This window comes from Peromyscus maniculatus, chromosome 9 (genome assembly GCF_049852395.1).
Source record: "Peromyscus maniculatus bairdii isolate BWxNUB_F1_BW_parent chromosome 9, HU_Pman_BW_mat_3.1, whole genome shotgun sequence".
Taxonomy (NCBI): domain Eukaryota; kingdom Metazoa; phylum Chordata; class Mammalia; order Rodentia; family Cricetidae; genus Peromyscus; species Peromyscus maniculatus.
The window spans coordinates 119,789,023-119,808,468 of record NC_134860.1 but is presented as its reverse complement, the minus strand read 5'-3'; the positions used below and the strand labels follow the sequence as shown (position 1 = coordinate 119,808,468).

General features: G+C 44.2%; 1 protein-coding gene across 10 annotated transcripts in view; it reads right to left on the bottom strand.

The window, feature by feature from the left end:
- Clybl (citramalyl-CoA lyase) overlaps positions 1-19,446 on the bottom strand; it is a 233,793-nt gene that overhangs the window by 157,083 nt on the left and 57,264 nt on the right. For 2 of the 10 annotated variants that reach the window (XM_042285338.2, XM_076545604.1), the window contains exon 1: positions 3,561-3,701. The exons of 2 other annotated variants lie outside the window; for them this stretch is intronic. In XM_042285338.2, coding sequence (XP_042141272.1) covers positions 3,561-3,568 — 8 coding nt within the window. In that variant the 5' untranslated portion in view covers positions 3,569-3,701. Of the gene's footprint in view, positions 1-3,560; positions 3,702-10,170; positions 10,411-18,811; positions 19,009-19,446 lie in introns of those variants that run through there. 6 more of the 10 variants (XM_042285336.2, XM_042285335.2, XM_042285337.2 and 3 more) reach the window with 6 other exon arrangements.

Genomic DNA, 19,446 nt, shown 5'->3' with positions numbered 1-19,446 from the left:
TTATAAAATGATTGGTCACATATATAATGTACTCTAATACCATTTTATTGGCTGGCTGTTTTCTTCATAAAAGAAGGTCTTTGTGAAGCCCTCTGAACAGGAACATGCAATACAGTGGACTTCACTTCCACCGATCATTTAACCCATAGCTCCATCATAAATGGGTGGGAGGCATGAGGAATAAATGGACTTGGGAACATTTTATCTAGTTATTTGTCATCTCCAAGGGGATCATTTAGTTCCCTGCATCTCCAGGCTGGTAGACTTTCAGAAATACATTAAACTGTGGAACATAACCAATCTGCCCTTGCAGAATAGTCTTCCCAAGAGTCCACCAGCCAGGAAGACTGCAGTCCTCTACAAGTGAGCCAGTGATAGCCTTGGTCTGACAGTCCCCAGCCTGGTAAAACCTCACTTGCTCCAGAAGCAGATTTGATTAATTCAAAGGGAATCCAGCTTATCTGTTTTCATTTTTCCCATTTTAAAATATTTTCAAACTAGCAGAAGCTTCAAGGATAGAAGGAAATAATTAAATAAAACTCCTAGATACCCCAGATCCCAATCAATTATCTCCCTGTTGTTCATGCCTCCTAAGACAGTAAATACAAGCCTATCTCTTTTCTGTTGTTGTTTTGTTTTTGAGACATGCAGCCCAGGCTGGACTCCAATGCCCAAGATGACTTTGAACTTCTGCTCCTCTTTCCCCAAACCCCTGGAACTCAGACAGATGTGTGTGTAGTGGGTGCTAGGCCAGCATGCTATTAACATACATCCTCCGTCACTCCACCTTTCTCTGAAGGGTTTTGTGTATAGACTAACTCCTGAAAATCTTTTTGTTTTTGTTTTGGTTTTGGTTTTTCAAGACAGGGTTTCTCTGTGTAGCTTTGCACCTTTCCTGGAACTCACTTGGTAGCCCAGGCTGGCCTCGAACTCACAGAGATCCGCCTGCCTCTGCCTCCCAAGTGCTGGGATTAAAGGCGTGCGCCACCACCGCCCGGCCAAAAATCTTAAAATGTTATAGCTCTGGTCAAAAATAATCCCATAAGAAACATGAAATTTTGTGGAAAAATTCAAATGATCTTTTCTTCCTTTCACGAACTAGGAAAGAGCATATAAACACACCAAAACATCATGAGCAAAGTGGCATACCTCAATGGGCTACTTGTGTGCCAGATCCATTGAATGCCAATGGGACAAAGGTTTCCAGCCAGCAGGAGAAACCCAAAAGGTCCATTCTAAGAGCACCAACTGGACCCTACGTCTTGACAGCCACCCAGTGTCTGTGCTAATATGGAGTACGGATCTTCCACAAGCAGGAGGCAATAGTCCCTAAGAATACACTCTGAACCTACCCTGGTGGACCATTCTATGGTGGAAGAATATTAGATAATTCAAGGTTTTACCTGGACATAAAATAAACATGTTTTTCTGTAAGTGGTAACAAACCTGAGGTTTTAGATTGGGCATGGCAGGTTTGGCCGATTTATAGAACAGCCCCTTTCAACTATTATTGAAGCCTTGTGTAAAATTATCATGGATGGGTGGATAGATGGAGGATGGATGGATAGAGGATAGATGGATAGAGGATGGATGGATAGATGGATGGATGGATGGATAGATGGATAGATGGATAGATGGATAGATAGATGGATGAACCACAGAGCTGAGGTTCAAACTGCAGATAATGCCCACACTGACAAGCGTTCTACCACTGAACCTCAACTTACCTTTTGTAAGGTTGGTCCACTTAGATATCATTCTGTTTTCTTTTTTTAAAAAGTCATTTATTTTTATCTTATGTGCATTGGTGTTTTGCCTACATGTATGTCTGTGTGAGGGTGCTTGATCCCCTGGAACTGGAGTTACAGACAGTTGTTAGCTGCCATGTGGGTGCTGGGAATTGAACCTGGGTCCTCTGGAAGAGCAGCCAGTACTCTTAACCTCTGAGCCATCTCTCCAGCCCTTGTTGTTTATTTTTCAATCCTACAGGACAACTCTGTTATCCTAAACAGGCCAGCTATTCACTTTCTGACTAATTCACAGCTTTGACACTGGAATTTTAGGAACATGTCTCAGGAAAGGTCTGCGTAAGAGACAGAATGGCCAGACCTCCCTCTGGAGCCAGCGCAAACATCACCTAGAGTCCTTGCTGCCCTCCTGGTGTAGCAACTCCCAGGGGAGGGGTCCTAGGAATCTGCATTTCCAGAAGATTCCAAGTCGGGTCCTACACTACCTATGGACAGAACTGCTGAGGATCAAACTCTGAGAACCACTGCTCTAGAGGCAAGGGTGAGATCAGGTATCATTCTGTGACTCTGGAGGAAGGCAATGTTTGCAAAGAATGCTGTCTTTCTCTTTGCTGTCCCGGCAGTATTTGCAGCAGGGGAGTTTGCCAAGTGCCCCAAGAGAATTAGGAGGAAGGAAGCATGACTCCAGGGGGTCAAAGATGAAGGAGAAGAGGCAGAAACCTGTTCCCTACATTCATTGCAAGATCCTTTCCAAATAGTCTCCTTGCAGAGAGAAAAAGGTAGTGGGCCAACTTTAAATCTGTGAAAATGTCAGCGGTCTTGTTCAGGCCAAGTCATGAATGCAAAAGTGTTCAGCACAAACAGTAAAACACATAGACTGAGCATCCTAAACTGCTATATTAACAACTGCCCTGAGAAGATGACAAGGCCACTTAGTGCTATTTAATGTATGCATACCAGACAACAATACACACCGCCTTAGGATGCTGTTTCTCACACCACGTCCTAGTGGGAAAACATTTTCTTTGAGTGGGATTTAATAATAAGTACCTGAATATCAGAGGCAGCTGTGGAATTTTCTGTACACTGGCTGGAGGAATCCACAGAAATGCTTGTTCTCCACTGTCTACCAAATGCTCCCCTCCCTATTCCCCTCCCCTTTCCCATTTTGGAAAGAGGAGAAATATGGTTCGTGTAAAGTGGGCTGTGGTTGCTCATTACACGACATTTGGACAGATGTGTCATTTGCAGATATAATAGGTCTGTGCTTCCACGCCCCTGCACAATTACTCAGATCACCATCTGAGGAGCCGTAAGAGCGAGTCACCAGGAGAAGAAAACACGTCCCAGCACAGTGGCGCATGAGTAACACTGGTAAACACAAACCCTGAGCTGTCAAGTGAGGGAGACTTCAGCTGCAAACCGTGAGGGCCCACGGTGTTGGAGAGGAAGCTGAGACAAAGCATCTCCAGAGGCCTCACAGTTCAATTCTCCATTTAGAATGTGTGTCCCAGAGAGTTTAGTTAGCTATACAATGTCAGCCAAAAGGCTCTTTAAAAAAATATATTTTATTTTATGCATATTAGTGTTTTGCCAGCATATATCTATGTACACCATGTGCATGCAGTGCCTGTACAGGCCAGAAGAGGGCATCAGATGCCCTGGAGCTGGTGAGCCAGTTGTGGGCAGCTGAACCCAGGTCCTCTGTAAAAATAGCCAAATACTCTTAACTACTAAGCCTCTCTTCCCCACCCCCCCTAAGATTTTAAAGAGTTGTTTTTACTATTGATTATATTATGTAGGGAAGCATACGTGCACATGACTGCAGGTGAACTTGGAGGCCAAAGGTGTCAGATCTGGAGCTGGAGTTGTAAGGTATTTGTAGCCACCGGAATGGGTGCTGAGGGAATCCTCTGCAAGGGCAGCCAGTGCGCTCTCCAGCCCCACCTTCCTCTTTTCTAAGGAGCAGGATATGAAAAATACAGACAAGTTAAGATATTTTGAAGAAGAAAAAAACCAATGGCATAAATGTTAATGTTTTACTAATAGGACAATTGTCTGCACATAGTAAGACGTTCATGAATGCCTGGTCAGTGAATGGATACTAACAGTAATATCCTTTACTTTCTGCTTTGAAAGAGTTAACCTAAATTAAAGTATCAGGAGAGAAGTATTTCACACCTGCTCTTACCACCTCCTCTTCCTTTAATTATGCAAAAGATGATTGTAACAAACCCACTATGTAAATCTCTTCAAACAAAAAGATAAGAATACTTTCCTGATGTGAGTTTGGTTGCAGAAAAGGCAAATTGGTGCATAATTAACAATTTGTTGGTGCAAATTCATCTGCATCTTTTAATTGGTGTTAATTAGATTAGGACTAAAATTTCTTTAATCCTTTATCTTGCCTTTTTTGATGCAAACTAATTTCCTCAGCTGGATGTCAAAGTTTCCTATTAATTACACCTTTTTAACAGGGCGCTTCCTCAGCACAGCTACCAAAGGCTCAAACACACAGGCTGGGAGCGATTTTCAGAAGGTCTTGGGACCAAGGTTTTAGGAAAAATAAGACACAGTGAGAATTGGCACTTGGAAGATTGCAAGTGGATGCAGGTGGGTTTGCTGGTCTTAGCAATCCTCAAACCCGGACCATCCCAGACAGGAAGAGCTTGCGGCATTTGTGGCTACATGTAAACAACACCATGTAACATAACTCTGTCACAGTGCAGATGTTGGAACAGACCTGAAATAGTGGCAAAATGGGTAGCTTTTTGGTTAAGACGATAGCCTGCCTGTAAATCCCAAGAATAACTAATATGCTGGTTTCTTTTACTCTGTATTATCCAGGGGCCTCCATGTAAAATACTCGTCTACCTATTCCAATGGAAAACATGTACCTATGTTTGACATCTTAGGTGAATTAAATTCCACATTTCATATAGTTTCCTTGAATACTGTAACCCTCCTACCACATGAGCATGTTGGGAGAAAAAGCCACAAAATACGTTCAATATCTTTTATGGCAATGTGACCTGAAATAAAATTTTATGTAGTCAAGGATTTTGATGGCTCTTTATCCATTGCCTTCCTCTTGCTATGCAAGGGTGATGATTGAAACCTGATGTGTGCTGGGAAAAAAAGGCCATAAAACATTTTATGAACAAATAAAACAGTAGCCATTAAGTTCTGCTATGATGTCTGAGTAGATATTCAGCACAAAAAAACACGATAAAACAACTGTAAACTGAGTGTGATCAAATGTAATTACAATGACTTGTCTCTAGTGAATGACAGGAACTAAATACAGTCACAGACTTCTCCAAAATTACTTTGGGCAAAGAACCAAGAGAACACTATATCCTTTCTTCACAAAAGGCATTTTGCCAAATAAATTGCAAACACACAAGCTTTAATAACCACGGCCAAAAAAGCACTTGGGAACTCATTATGGAAATGTTTAAAACACAGGCACATATGTGCGCGTGCGTGCTTCCATGCACACACACACACACACACACACACACGTGCACTCATATTTGATAATAATAAAAAAAGACATAATGTAATCCCATTGAAAAAGCCACATTTAAGATTTTTAATTGGTGCTCTGCACAAGTAAATCCAGAGAGCGACAGGCAATTACAAGCTTCCCCCACCCAGCCCAGACTCGGGCATTTGGCTGCCTTTCCTGCCATCTTTGGAGAGGTTGTAAGGGAAACCTACTTGAAGATTACTATGCAGCTGAAAGTAAACAATGGATTCTGAAACAACCTGATTTTTTCCCCAACATGTTGGCCAGTGCAGGTGGAATCTCCCCCCCACCCTCCACCCCCATCCCCACCGCCCCACTTTCTACCCTGTTAACTGTAATCTGCTACAGCATTAGAAAAGAGAAACATGGCCCTTTGAGAACTGGGGTCTGGGGTGCAGAGAGACCATGGCTACAGTCCTAAGGACCGATAGCCCCGGCAGAACTTTGATATTCCAGCTCTACTCCTAACACTGCGACAATGTGCCATAGGCCACTTCCGAGTGTCTTCAAGAGGGCAGAGTTGGGTGTGGTGGCACACATCTCTATCTCAGCACTCCAGTGACAGAGGCAGGAGCCTGGCTACAAATGCCAGGTTATTCTGGTCCACATAGAAGTTCCAGATCAGCTAGGCCTATATATTGAAATAAAAGCAAGGGCCTGGAGGGATGGCTCAGCAGGTAAGGGCATGTGCTGCTATTCCAGAAGATCCAAGAATGAACAATGGGTGGCTCACAACCACCTGTGACGCTGGCACCAGGAAGATGGAAGATCAGATGCCACTGTCCTCTGTGGATGCCAGCCCTTACATGCATATACCCACCCCCATCATTAAAATAAATCTTGTAAACAAACAAAAATGTATAAATCTAAATCCATTTCACACTTACACCCCAGAAACACATTCAAATTTTTGTACCCAATTTTCATTGAAGTGCTTTTTATATTTCTATAGCTGATCAACGCATAATTAAATCTGGAATACACTGGGCTGGTGAGGGGCTCAGTGATTAAAGGAGCCTGCCACCAACCCTGACAGCCTGAGTTCAATCCTCAGGATTCACACGGTGGAAGGAGAGAACTTGTCCTCTGATGTGCGCACCTGCTCACTTGCCTATGTGCACACACACAAAGTAAGTAAATGTAGTAAAATTAAAAGATATATTTGATGAGGCATTGGGCTATAAAAGGAAACAAAATACTGACAAACACTAAACCACGAGGAACCACGAAAACATTATGTCAAGAAGGGACCCCGTGAGAAGTTCACGGAGCGGCGCGGGCTCCCACTTCCATGGCAGGCCGCATCGGCAAACCCACGGAGACACAGAGCGGGTACGCGCCCACCTAGGGCTGGGGGTTCGGGGATGAGGAGCGGCGGCTGATGAGCACAGGAAATCTCCTTTGGGGTTGAAAAAACACGGATATAAATAAAATTGATCATGACAATAGTTGTTCAACACTGTAATAAACTAAAGTCATGAAATTCACTGAATTGTATGTACATTTTCCAGAGATGGATTGCATAGTTCATAGATTATAATTATAAATGATATTTTCCAGTAAATCTAGTATATACACAAGGGGTATAATACATACAGTATGTGTGTATGTATGTATGTATGTATGTATGTATGTATATAATAGAAATCATTTGCAACTGGTAATGTTGTAATGTACTGGGCCTCATTTCCTTAATGGGATAATGAAGGTCAATTTAAGGTCAACCACAAAGGCTGAAGAGAGCTCCAATCTCTTGATTTAAGATGTGTTAGCCCTGGCCAGGTGTGGTGGTGCACTGCCTCTAATCCCAGCCCAAAGGAGGCAGAGGTTTATCTCTGAGTTTGAGGCCAGCCTGGTGTACAAGTTCCAGGACTACCACAGGGCTACAAAGAGAAACACTGCCTCAAAAAACAAACAAACAAAAAAAAAAAAAATGTGTTGTCCCATGAACAATATTAAGAAAAACTCATCCCTCACTGTCAGAGTTAGCCAGGGAGACCAGTAATGGGGGGTGGGGGGGAGTCGAGGAGAGAGTTTAAAGTGTGGGCCATTCATTCAATTACAGAAATTCCTGACATCCATTTACAATTGTTGCCTGTCAGGGTCACCTACCCTGGGCCACACACACACACACACACACACACACACACACACACACACACACACACACACACAGCTACCTGATCAGGTGCAAATGACTGTCCACAAGTGCCGTCTCACCCGTATGGGCACACACCAACCCTCAGCTCTCCAGGGCCCAGGCGGGCCTTCCCCTTCTGGCCATATTTCCCATGCTAAGCACACAAGTGCACCAGCCTGAAGAGTGGAGCTTGATTTTTCTGCTCTAAAGAGTACATCACCCTGAGTCGACCTTGATCTTCAGCTGTGAGGGAATCAGTTCCCTCCTGCTACTTCTGGTCTACCCACCTAACCCCTGCAGGGGCTTCTTTTTTCTTTTCTTTCTTCCTTCTCTTTCTTGTTTTCGTTGACAGAACCTCATGTAACTCGCCTGAGTTCCCAATTCTCTTGCTTCTCTCTCCTTTTTTTTTTAAAAAAAAAAAAATTATTTATTTATTTATTATACAGTGTTCTGTCTGCATGTGTCCCTGCAGGCCAGAAGAGGGCACCAGATCTCATTACAGGTGGTTGTGAGCCACCATGTGGTTACTGGGAATTGAACTCAGGACCTCTGGAAGAACAGTCAGTGCTCTTAACCACTGAGCCATCTCTCCAGCCCCTTGCCTCTATCTCCTAAGTGCTGGGTTTACAGACATAAACCCGGCTCCATACTGTTAGTCCTTTCTTCCTCTTTCCCTCCTTCCCTCCCTCCCTCCCTCCCTCCTTCCCTCCCTCCCTCCCTCCCTTCCTCTCTTCCTTCCTCTTTTTCCTTCTAAAAAATATCTGTGGTGGGGATTTGAATGCAGGTCCTCAAGCTTGTGCAGCAAGAACTCTTACCTGCTGAGCCATCTCTCCAGCCCTGCAAGATGTGCTTTCACTGTTTTTTGTTCTCATTAAAAGCTTAAGTGGCCGGGGGCGGGGGCGGGGGGGGGGGGGCGTTTGGGGAGATGGCTCAGCAGTTAAGAGCACTGACTTCCAGAAGTCCTGAGTTCAATTCCCAGCAACCACAAAGTGGCTCACAACCATCTATAATGAGATCTGGTGCCCTCTTCTGGAGTGCAGGGACACATGCTGGCAGAACACTGTGTACATAATAAATAAATACATCTTTAAAAGTAAGAAAGAGCAAGCTGGCTTAATCTGTCCTCAGGTCTCCAGTTGTCCTTCGCCTGGGGAGGTACCCTATCCTCGGCTGCCTTATCCAAAGACAAAAGCACTTTTCCAGTTCACTGGTAATGATGCTTCTACCAAATCTGCTCTTGTTTCGGTGAGCAGTGACCTCCATGCTGCTAAATCCAGCAGCCCATTCTCTTGTTCCAGAATACTTACCTATTGGCAGCAGCAGCATGTGGCAGAGTTAGTCTCAGCCACCTCACTGCTCCTCCTGGTTTCCTAGAAACACTCTTTCTCCTTAACATCCCAACACCTCTCTGTCTTCATATCTTCCTATTGGAGTGATCCAGTCAGCCCTATATCCATTCAGAAGGGACACCACTCAGCCTCTCTACTCTGATCATCATCTCTGGAGACAATGCTTACATGCAGACCTCCAGCCTGGACCTCTTTCTCAAAACTTCAAGGCAGAATTCTAGCGGCTGCCTAAAGTTAGATAAGGTTCCAAGCTAAATGTATGACCTGCTCCTGCCAACATGCTTCATCACCTCCGTAGAGAGCAACTCCTTCCTCCCAGGCACCTGAGATGCTTCCCCAACTCCTCGTCTTTCCAACCAAGAAACATCCGATCCACCGAAAATCACACTTGGTTCTGCCTCAAAACACACTCCCAATGCATCTAGCCATTTCTTATGCTACTTCGAGCCACCATCAATCAGTGCACAATGGCTCAGGGCATTTACCTCTGGCCGAGTCTCCCCACTCAATATATATCTGTCAGACGAATGACTGACAGCTGCAAATCCCCCAGAGCCATCGCCTGCCAACACCTTGACCAGGTTACCAGCTTTTTTTTTTAAGATTTATTTATTTATTATGTATACAGAAGAGGGTGCCAGGTCTCATTACAGATGGTTGTGAGCCACCATGTGGGTGCTGGGAATTGAACTCAGGACCTCTGGGAGAGCAGTCAGTGCTCTTAACCTCTGAGCCATCTCTCCAGCCCAGGTTACCAGCTTTTATAGGTTAAAAACATAAAATCCAAGCCAGGCGGTAGAGTGTACTCCATTGATCCCAGCACTCAGGTGGCAGAGGCAGGTGGATCTCTGTGAGTACAAGGCCAGACTGGTCTACAAAGTGAGTTCCAGGACAGCCAAGGCTACACAAAGAAATCCTGTCTGGAAAAGCCAAAAACCAACCAAACAAACCGAAAAAGAGCATAAATGCTGCTACTCAATTTTTAAATAAAATAAGAAGAAAACCATGGTAAAACTTCTTGTTGCTGCTGAATAAGTATTATAGTCTGTAAATGAGAGATGACACAGAGAGACGTCTTCAACTACAGAATCTTACAGTCACAGTGGATATTTAGATACAAGCATAGGGCAATGTACTCCAAATGCCAAGAGCATCTGGTGATCTGAGATCATCACCCGCCCCCACCAACTCTAAGACTGGATCTCAGGTACTGTATCCCAGGCTAGCCTGGAACTTCCCATGTAGCCAAAGACTACACTGAATTTCTAGTCCTCTTGCCTACACCTCGAGAATGATGGAATTACGGGTGTGTACCACCATCCCCATGCCCAGTTTTTAAGTGTTTGTGGGGCTGTGCCTCGGGTCTGGGAGATGAATTCAGGACAAAGGAGAGCCACTCACACTTCTCTTCCCATGTGTGAGTTCATGGCTCTGTCACCTCCTAGCAGGACGTTAGAAATAATTTTCAGTCTGTTTCCATCAGTGCTCCATTCCATCTTTCCCATGGTTAGGATGGATCCTCCTGAAAAGCAGTCACGTACAGCCTTTTCCTGATGGAAACTTCTTGTTGTTCCTCCAAGCTGAGTCCAAATTCCATGGCCTTATATCAAACGACCTCACAGCTTATGTTCCCATTTCCTGCTGGTCAAGAGAATATGGCTTTTGTTTATTTGCCAGTGTCCACACATCCATCCACGACCTGTGCTGCTACTGACAACATTTTCCCCTCAAACTGTCTCACTTAGAAAAAAAACTTTTTATTTTGCAGTTTTGAAGACTGAGTCTGAGAACTCGTACATGATAGCACCAAGCTACATAGCTAAACCTCTTTTTATTTCTTTAAAAAAAAATTTTTTTTTTTCCAAATGTGTATGGGTCTTTTGCCTACACGAATGTCCATGTACTATATGTATGTATACCTAGTACCTTTAGAGGCCACAAAATGGTATTGGGTCCCCTGGTACAGGAGCTATAGATGTCTGTGAGCTCCATGTGGGTGCTGGGAATCTACCCTGGGTTCTCTATAAGAGCACCCAGTGTATCAGCTTTGGACCCATCTCTCCAGCCTTCTACTCTTGAGTATTAAAATAACAGGCATGGCTGTTCTGTGCTGTGGTAGGGACTAAGCCCTGGCTTTCTGCATGCCAGGCAAGCACGCCGTCAATTCAACTGCATCTCCAGCATTACTCTCCGACTTAAAACGATTGTTATTGTTGTGCCCAGATTGTGACCCCCAGAGAGACCACCAAAGACGAGCATGCCGGAATGCAAAAGCAAGGTTTAATTCTGGATATCCAAAAGCAATACAAGCCTAGGCAGGGACTTCGTCCAATACATCCAACGCAGTGGAGGCTGGAGGAAGCACCCACCTGTCTGCAAGCTCAGTTTTTAAAGGGAAAAGTCACAAGGTTACATCATTTAGGGGTGCTAGTACAGGTACAATTCTGATTGGCTCGCTTCTAGGGACTTCTAGAAATTACTTCTAAGGGAGTGGTTGCCCGCCACCATTTCTCATTGGCTGCCCTCAGGTGGAGGCATTTCTGTGATCAGTTACCCTGGAAACCAGGGAGAGGACATTCCATAGTCTGGCAGGCATTACCTCGTGACTATATACTTCCTGGTTTCTGGAATCTGAACTGACTGGTCTCAGTAACTTCTGGCCTGTTCCAGTAACTTATGGCCTGTAGCTAAAAGGAGCAGTCTTAGGCCTTTAGTTTTGGGGTGAGAGCATTTTGGTCTTATTTTGGTTCCACAGTTATCACTAGCCAGGCATGGTGGCGCATGTCTTTAATCCCAGCACTCAGGAGGCAGAGGCAGGTGGATCTCCGTGAGTTTGAGACCAGCCTGGTCTACAGAGTGAGTTCCAGGACAGCTAGGACTACACAGAGAAACCTTGTCTCAAAAAACTACACACATGGCCTGGAGAGATAGCTCAAAGGTTAAGAGCACTCCCAGAGGTCCTGAGTTCATTTCCCAGCAACCACATGGTGGCTTCCAACCATCTATAGTGAGATCTGGCGCCCTCTTCTGGCATTTGGCAAACTTGCAGAAAGAACACTGTTTACATATTAAATTAAAAAAAAAAAAAAAAAAAAAAAAACTACACACACACACAAAGATCCAGATTAAAAGTAGCTCTTCCCACTTCAAATGATTTAATTAAGAAAAAATTCCTCACAGGTATACCCAGCCACTTGGGTGTTAGTTGATTCCAGAGGTAGTCAAGTTGACAACCAAGGACAGCCATCACAAGTCCACTCCTTGTCAACCTGACACACAATCATAACTCTTTATGTGGTCCTTAACTTCCAAGTGAAAACAATAACCAGGAAGTAATTATACCTAACATGATAAAACTATCCAATGTACAATCGCAAATGCATTGTATATTTAACCAGGTCATTATTATGCCTAACATGATAAAACTATCCAACGTACAATGGCAAACACATTACAAATTTTAGAATAGGTGACAATGTCCTTTAGGGACATTCTTTTAGTATCATGAACTTAAATATGATAACTACTGTTATTCTTTTAATTGATGTTAAAAAATGGATTGCTATGGAATAATCCTTTTGTATACTGTGAATATGTATTAATCTCATTGTTAATAAAGACCTGACTGGCCAATAGCTAGGCAGGAAGAGGTTAGGCAGGAGAGCCAAACTGGGAGAACACTGAGAAGGAGGGCAGGGTCACCAGCAAGAGCAGAGGAAGCAGGAAATGAACATGCCATGATGAGAAAAGGTACTGCTACATGGTAGAGCATAGATAAGAAATATGGGTCAATTTAAGTTGTAAGAGCTAGTTTGTAACAAGCCTAAGCTATCAGCTGAGGATTTATAACTAGTAACTAAGTCTCTGTGTGGTTATTTAGGAACCAGCTGGTAGGACAGAGCTGACTGGTGGGACAGAGAAAGTCTGACTACAAACTGATGATAAAGAAACCAATGTGAGAATTCTGCCAACTTCTGAGTTTATCTACCCAAATTATACACTCTGGAACTGGGGGAATCCTACGGTGTCAGACTTCAAACGCCATTCATCATCGGCCCCACAAGCCCCGACTTTAACTGGAGGGCCACAATCTTTCTTGGGCTTTCCCAGAATCAGCATCAATTCAGAACCAGCATCCAACAGACCCTGGAAAGTCTGGTTGTTTCCTTTCCCCCAGTGTACAGTCACCCTCATAAAAGTCTGTAGGTCCCTCTGGGGAAGGACTACAAACTGTAAAACTAACTGTAAAACTCTTAGGTATTTTATCAAAGTCCTCCCTCAGGAGAACCTGGCTGTCTCTTCATTCAAGGGGTTCTGGGTATGCAAACTAGCTCAAATCTGGGAATTGGTTCATGAGCCAAGATTCCCTTTTGCCACCACCCGATGTAGCCTTTTTTTCTTTTGTTTGAGAATTCTTGTGCTTACATAGGACAAACAAAACACAGTAGGCTTCTCATCTATTTCATACCTGGAAACACCATGATCAATTAGCTATTACCAAAGGTTCATAAACATCATACTATCATAAAAATCACTTTGTCTGTACTGTCCTTTAAGGGTTAGGCCATTATGAACATTGCTTTGTCTATGCTGCCCATTATGATAACTATGATCACCTTGCTTTCACATATCACACACACACACACATACACACACACACAGTCACACACACAGTGTCACACACAGTGTCATACACATACATACACACAGTCACACACACATACACACACAGTCACACACACAGTGTCACACACATACATACACAAAGTCACACACACACACAGTCACACACACAGTGTCACACACACAGTGTCATACACATACATACACACAGTCACACACACATACACACACAGTCACACACACAGTGTCATACACATACATACACACAGTCACACACACACAGTCACACACACAGTGTCACACACACAGTGTCATACACATACATACACACAGTCACACACACATACACACACAGTGGGACAGTGATTTTTTTCTGGTAATTTTGGCTTGCTCTTTGAGGAATGGGGTTAAGAGGAACAAGCATGGTCCAGTAGCCCACAACAGGAACCTACTATGTTCACACAAGCAGGGTAGGGACAGAAGGATAGAAAGTGGTTTAGCTGACATCTGAGGGTTAATTTTGCATTAACCAGTGTTTACTTTGTTATTGCTGTTGTTTGACTAGAAACCACTCTCCCAAGCCACCAGTAAAGGCATTTCACAAGTGTGAAATGCTCAGACATCCCCGTGTGTCTGATTTGACTGGATGGAGGAATGAGCAGCCACGGCAGACTTTAACCTCTGCTACAGTGAGGCTGATGATGCCTGTCTCTAGAGCAGGTGTCTAGAAAATGCAAGCAGCTCGTGTTTTGGGAAAAGATGCAATAATGAGGAGAGTGAACTTAGTTTCTGCTGAGGCTATGGACAGAACCGAAGGCCTTGTGCATGCTGGATAACCACTCTACCACTGAACAGACAGGACAGCGAACATCTTTTAGGAATCCTTTGTACACATGGAAGCGTCTAATGATTTCTAGATTTGACACTAGAATAATATGAAGGAAAAAATACCCCTGTGGAAACCTGACAGACTGATTCAGCCCAGACTAGTCTTGCAGCTGTACAGAGCCCTGTCTCTAGTTGTGAAACGGGTATTGCGCACAGTATGGAGTGTGTAGGCATCTCAGTTGTAACAGCTGTTAGCTAAAAATCCAGATCTTTGTGGTGAATGAAAAGGAGCTCCCTGCTATCCATGCAATTGGAGGTATCTCTCAATAAATCAGAAAGTCATTCATGGTGAAGAAAATGAAACAATGGATTGAAATTGCAACCCAAATCAATACGACCTTTGGAAAGCAGGTGTCTAGGAGTGCCCAGCATTTTGTTCTGTTGGTGTTTTTGTTTTTTCTTCTCTCTCTCTTTTTTTTTTTTTTTGGTTTTTTGAGCCGGAGTTTCTTTGTGTTTGTAGCCTTAGTTATCCTGGAACTAGCTCTATAGACCAGGGACCTCACAGAGATCTACCCACCTCTGCCTCCCAAGTGCTGGGATTAAAGGCGTGTGAAACTACCTCCAGGCAACACCCAGCATTTGTAAGGCTTATGGATCCCTATCTGCACTGATTTCTTTCTTTCTCTCTTTCTTTCTTTCTTTCTCTCTTTCTTTCTTTCTTTCTTCTTTCTTTCTTTCTTTCTTTCTTTCTTTCTTTCTTTCTTTCTTCTTTCTTTCTTTCTTTCTTTTCTTTCTTTCTTTCTTTTCTTTCTTTCTTCTCCTCCTCCTCCTCCTTCTTTTTTTTACTAGGGCCTTACTAAGTTTCCCAAGCTGGTCTTGAACTCATGATTCTCTTGCCTCAGCCTCCTGAGTGATGGGATTACAGGTGTGGACCACCATGCCCAGTTACCAGTGATTCTTAAAACATGACTATGAAAAGAGGTTGTGGAAATTTTTTTAAATATTTTATTATTATTTATTTATGTGTACATGTGTGTTTGTCTGTATATGTGCATGTATCTAAGATTAGGGCCATCCCCTGAATCTGGAGTTACAAGCAGTTGTAAGCTGCCTGATGTGGGTGCTGGGAATTGAACTCGGGCCCACTGCAAGAACAATACATGTTCTTAACCACTGAGCCATCTCTTCAGCCCTGTTGTGGAAATTTTACAAACAGGTGGAGATAGTGAGAAAGAGGGAGGGAGGGGGGAGGGAAGGAGGGAGGGAGGAGGGAAGGAGGGAGGGGGAGGGAGGGAGGGAGGGAGGCCATGCAGGCTGTCGCGTGCTCCTCACAGTGTCTCAGCACCTACGCTCCTTTCATCAGTTTTGCTCACGGTTTCGGAGGTTTCAGCCCAGAGATGCTTGGCCCCATTGTTTCTGAGCTCATGCAGTGTGGGACTGAACACCACGGGAGGAGCCTGTGGTGAAACAAGGGGGCTCACCTCACAGCAGATAGAAAGGAAGAGTATGGAAGAGGCTAGCAACAAGCTATCCCCTTCACTTCTTTCATGTATTTAGAAAGTATGTGCGTGCGTGTGTGAGTGTGTGAGTGTGTGTGAGTGTGTGAGTGTGTGTGTGTGTGTGTGTGTGTGTGTGTGTGTGTGTGTGCATGTGTTGAAGCTAGAAGACAACCTGCCAGGAGCTGGTGCTTTCCTTCTACCCTGTGGGCTCCAGGGATCACATTTAAGACATCAGGCTTAGGGCCAAGTATTTATCTTCCTGGTCCCTCTTCACAGCCTTCAACCAGGCCCACTTCCTTATTTCCATGAACTTGCAACATCAACAAGTGATGAACGACAAATGGGTTGGCTCATTGATGAAGTCAGAGCCCTCTGATCCAATCACTTCCTAAGCCTTATCAGTTTACCACCAAGCCTTTGAGAGGCAAGGTTTCAGATTCAAACTACAACAAAGGTCACTCCCAATTCATAGCTCAGGCCCTCATGTCCGGATGTGGCTCAGGGCAGAGCACATGGCCTAGCAGCAGGACACCTCCTGCCTATCCCCTCTTAGACCATCTCATTCCACCCTAAAGCCTTGGTTCTTCTGAACCTGACTTCTGACCTCTCCATCTGTGTTAATGTCTTATTCAACTTACCATAGCCTTTGCATTCATTTTCCTTAACTAATCCCGTGTCCTGGAGTGGCTCCAGTGCTGTGGACCTGGCCAGGTCACCACCAACTACACTGTGGACCCAGGATAGGGTCCCTGCCCTGGACTCATCCTTACAGAGCAAGTTTAAACACAAGCAACAGACAGCTTGTATCTAGCTACTCTTTCTCTTGACAGGTCCCGTTCATAAGTTTAAGCAGCGAAGAAGATATCAATGGTGAAGGTTTATTTTTGCTACTATTTTCTTTAATTGACAATAAAGGGTACAAGCTTATTTCCTATAAGAATCCTTCTGCTTATATCTATAAATCAACAGCTACAACTTCATATCTGTATCAGCTCCTTTTGTTTCAAAACAGACCATTTTCCAATGGGAATATTACAAAGATTTTAGTTTTTAGAGGAAATTAAATAAGTAGAATAAACAGACCAGTAAAAAAATAAATTTAAGAGAGAATATTTATTATAACTATAGAATATATAATGTAATAAAAAAGTAGTAATTTTAAAAATATTATACGTGTTATATGACTTCATCAAGACTGTGTGTATGTGTGTGTACTAGAGGAGGTTGATGTCAGGTGTCTTCCTCAATCATTTTCAACGCTCCCCCACAAAAAAAAACTAGGGTCTCACTAAGTAACCCTGGCTGTCCTAGATCTCACTATTTAGATCAGGCTGGCTTTGAACTCACACAGATCCTCCTGCCTCAGCCTCCCAAGTGCTGGGACTAAAGGTGTGCACCACCACACTCAGCTTCAACCTGCCTTTTTGAGGCAGGGTCTCTCACGGAAGCTGTCGCCTGGTGCTAGGTTACAGGTGGACAAGCCTGTGCTTCTGTTCATGGGTGCTGCTGATCCAACTCAGAGCTGCAAGCTTACACAGCATTCTACTGACTGAGCCACCCCTAAGACCCATCAAGATCATATTTAATGTGGAAACCATTAGTTGCTTCCCATAAATTGTCGTATTTTACTTTGTAAATTGAAGCCATCACACATACAAAATCCTATCTTTCTAATTACCATCAAACCCTAAGCTGCAGATGGCAGGCAACCTTTCCATTCTTCCTTAGGTGTATGGATGGATAGGCTTAGCGTTCTGAGGCAGGACAACCATGCAGTCCCTTCCACAACCTGCATATTGTTGCAACCCAGGCTGTTCCGTGCTTACCATCAGCATACTAAGTAAGGGCTCAATGTTCTGCTTAGACAGTACAAAGCCTATCTGCAAAACAGGGTCTCACTATGAACCTTTGGCTGGCTTGGAACTCACTAAGTAGGCCAGGCTGGCCTTGAACCAGTATCACTCCTTGTGCTCCAGCCTTCAGAGTGTCGAGATTACAGCTATGTGCCATCATACAATGATTTTGGACCTTGAGTCTCCAAGAGCCCTAAAACTTCCCAAAACACAGCTCCCAGCACAGCTTGCTTCTCTGTTCCCCCCTGATGGTCTTCATGAAGGCTGTCTCATTTAGGAAGAAATTCCATCCTAAAGCAGCATTCCAACCTGAGTTCAGTGGGTAGAAACTCAGGGGACCTAGGACATTTGGGCCCCAGGCATATCAGCATCCCTCTAGGAGACTCCTGGGTAGAAGCAGCAGTCACATGACCCACAGCAATGCTACCTCAGCACACCCAGACACTGCCAGGAGCATCTTTAGAGGCAGCAGGGCCTCCTTAGTTCTGCGAATGTTTGGCCATCGCTGGTAGCCTTTTAGTGGTAATGGAAATTTTCACATTAATGCTGTAAATTCTGTACCGTATTTTCACACCTGCTACATCAGATGCAAATGCAGGGGGTAAAAATCACAACTGCATAATGAAAAACCATGCGTTTCCCCTTTTCTAATCCCAGCAGGGACGGAGCAACTGCAAGCAGCCCTGCAGACAAATGTGAGGTTAGGACTTCGGAAGGGAACGCTGGCCAGCACCTCATGGCCCAAATCACTGTCTCAAAATAGTAATTTAAGGAAAAGAGAGGCTAGGAGCCCTTGGGAGAAAGCCCTAGGAGATTGGTGAGCATTCTAGTGTTAAGCCAATTGTTTCTAGAACCATCTCAGAGGCTCATCCATCTGGGGGTCTGCTCCAGGTGGCACTCCCACTGGGTCATCCCTCTGCCGTGAGGGCCATCCCGTCAAGGCCGCAGCCAGCACCAGACCCCTTGCAGAACACGGAGGTTGGTTGGCGACAGCAGTGAGTTTTCTGGCCGAGTCAGTGTTCATCTACACACACACACACACACACACACACACACACACACACACACACACCCCGGAGGCCTTTCCCAAATGTCCTTCCCTGTCCCTCAGCGACACCGCTACTACTCCCCGGGTGGGCTTCTCAACCCTGCTGTCTATGAATGTCCCAAAGCCCAAAGCCTACAGGGCCTCCGTCCAGGACTCTTCCACCAGGTAGGCGGAGTCCCGTGCCATCTTACCACTTCAGCTGGCAGGAGAAAGTCCTCAGTCAGGCCCTCCCCGGACAGACCTTGGAAATGATTAATCTCTCAGATTAAACTGAATGAGCTCAATATAAAAATATTTTTAAAAAACAGTAGGGTCGTTAAAGAGTGACAGATTTAAGCGCCATCTGGGCTCACTGGTCAGGGTGGCGCGAATTCCATCAAACGGCTGAACGGCACACGATCTGAGAATCCCATCTGTTTTATCTAACATGCATCCGTCCGACGGTTTGGCCATTTTGATGTTAGAGTTGTTTAAAGAAAACATTATTCTGAGGACATAGAACAATGCCTCCTCTAAACTCCCTGAATGAAAATGGACACTGGATTATCACAATACCTGACAGAAACGAAGCCCGGCTGGACTCTAACGGCAGCTCAGAGCAATACCAAACAGATTTCTTTCCACAAAATGGTTATTTCCACTCGCTTATTTTTGTAAATCTTTGGGACCATATGTGGAGATGTTTCTTAGGGTTATCTTGTGAAAGTTCACTTAGATTTTTTTTTTTGTCCCCACTGAAAACTATATTGATAAGATATTACAGCTTATAAAACAGGATTTTTCTTCCTCTGCATCCGTCAACTAAAATATTTTTATGAAAATATTA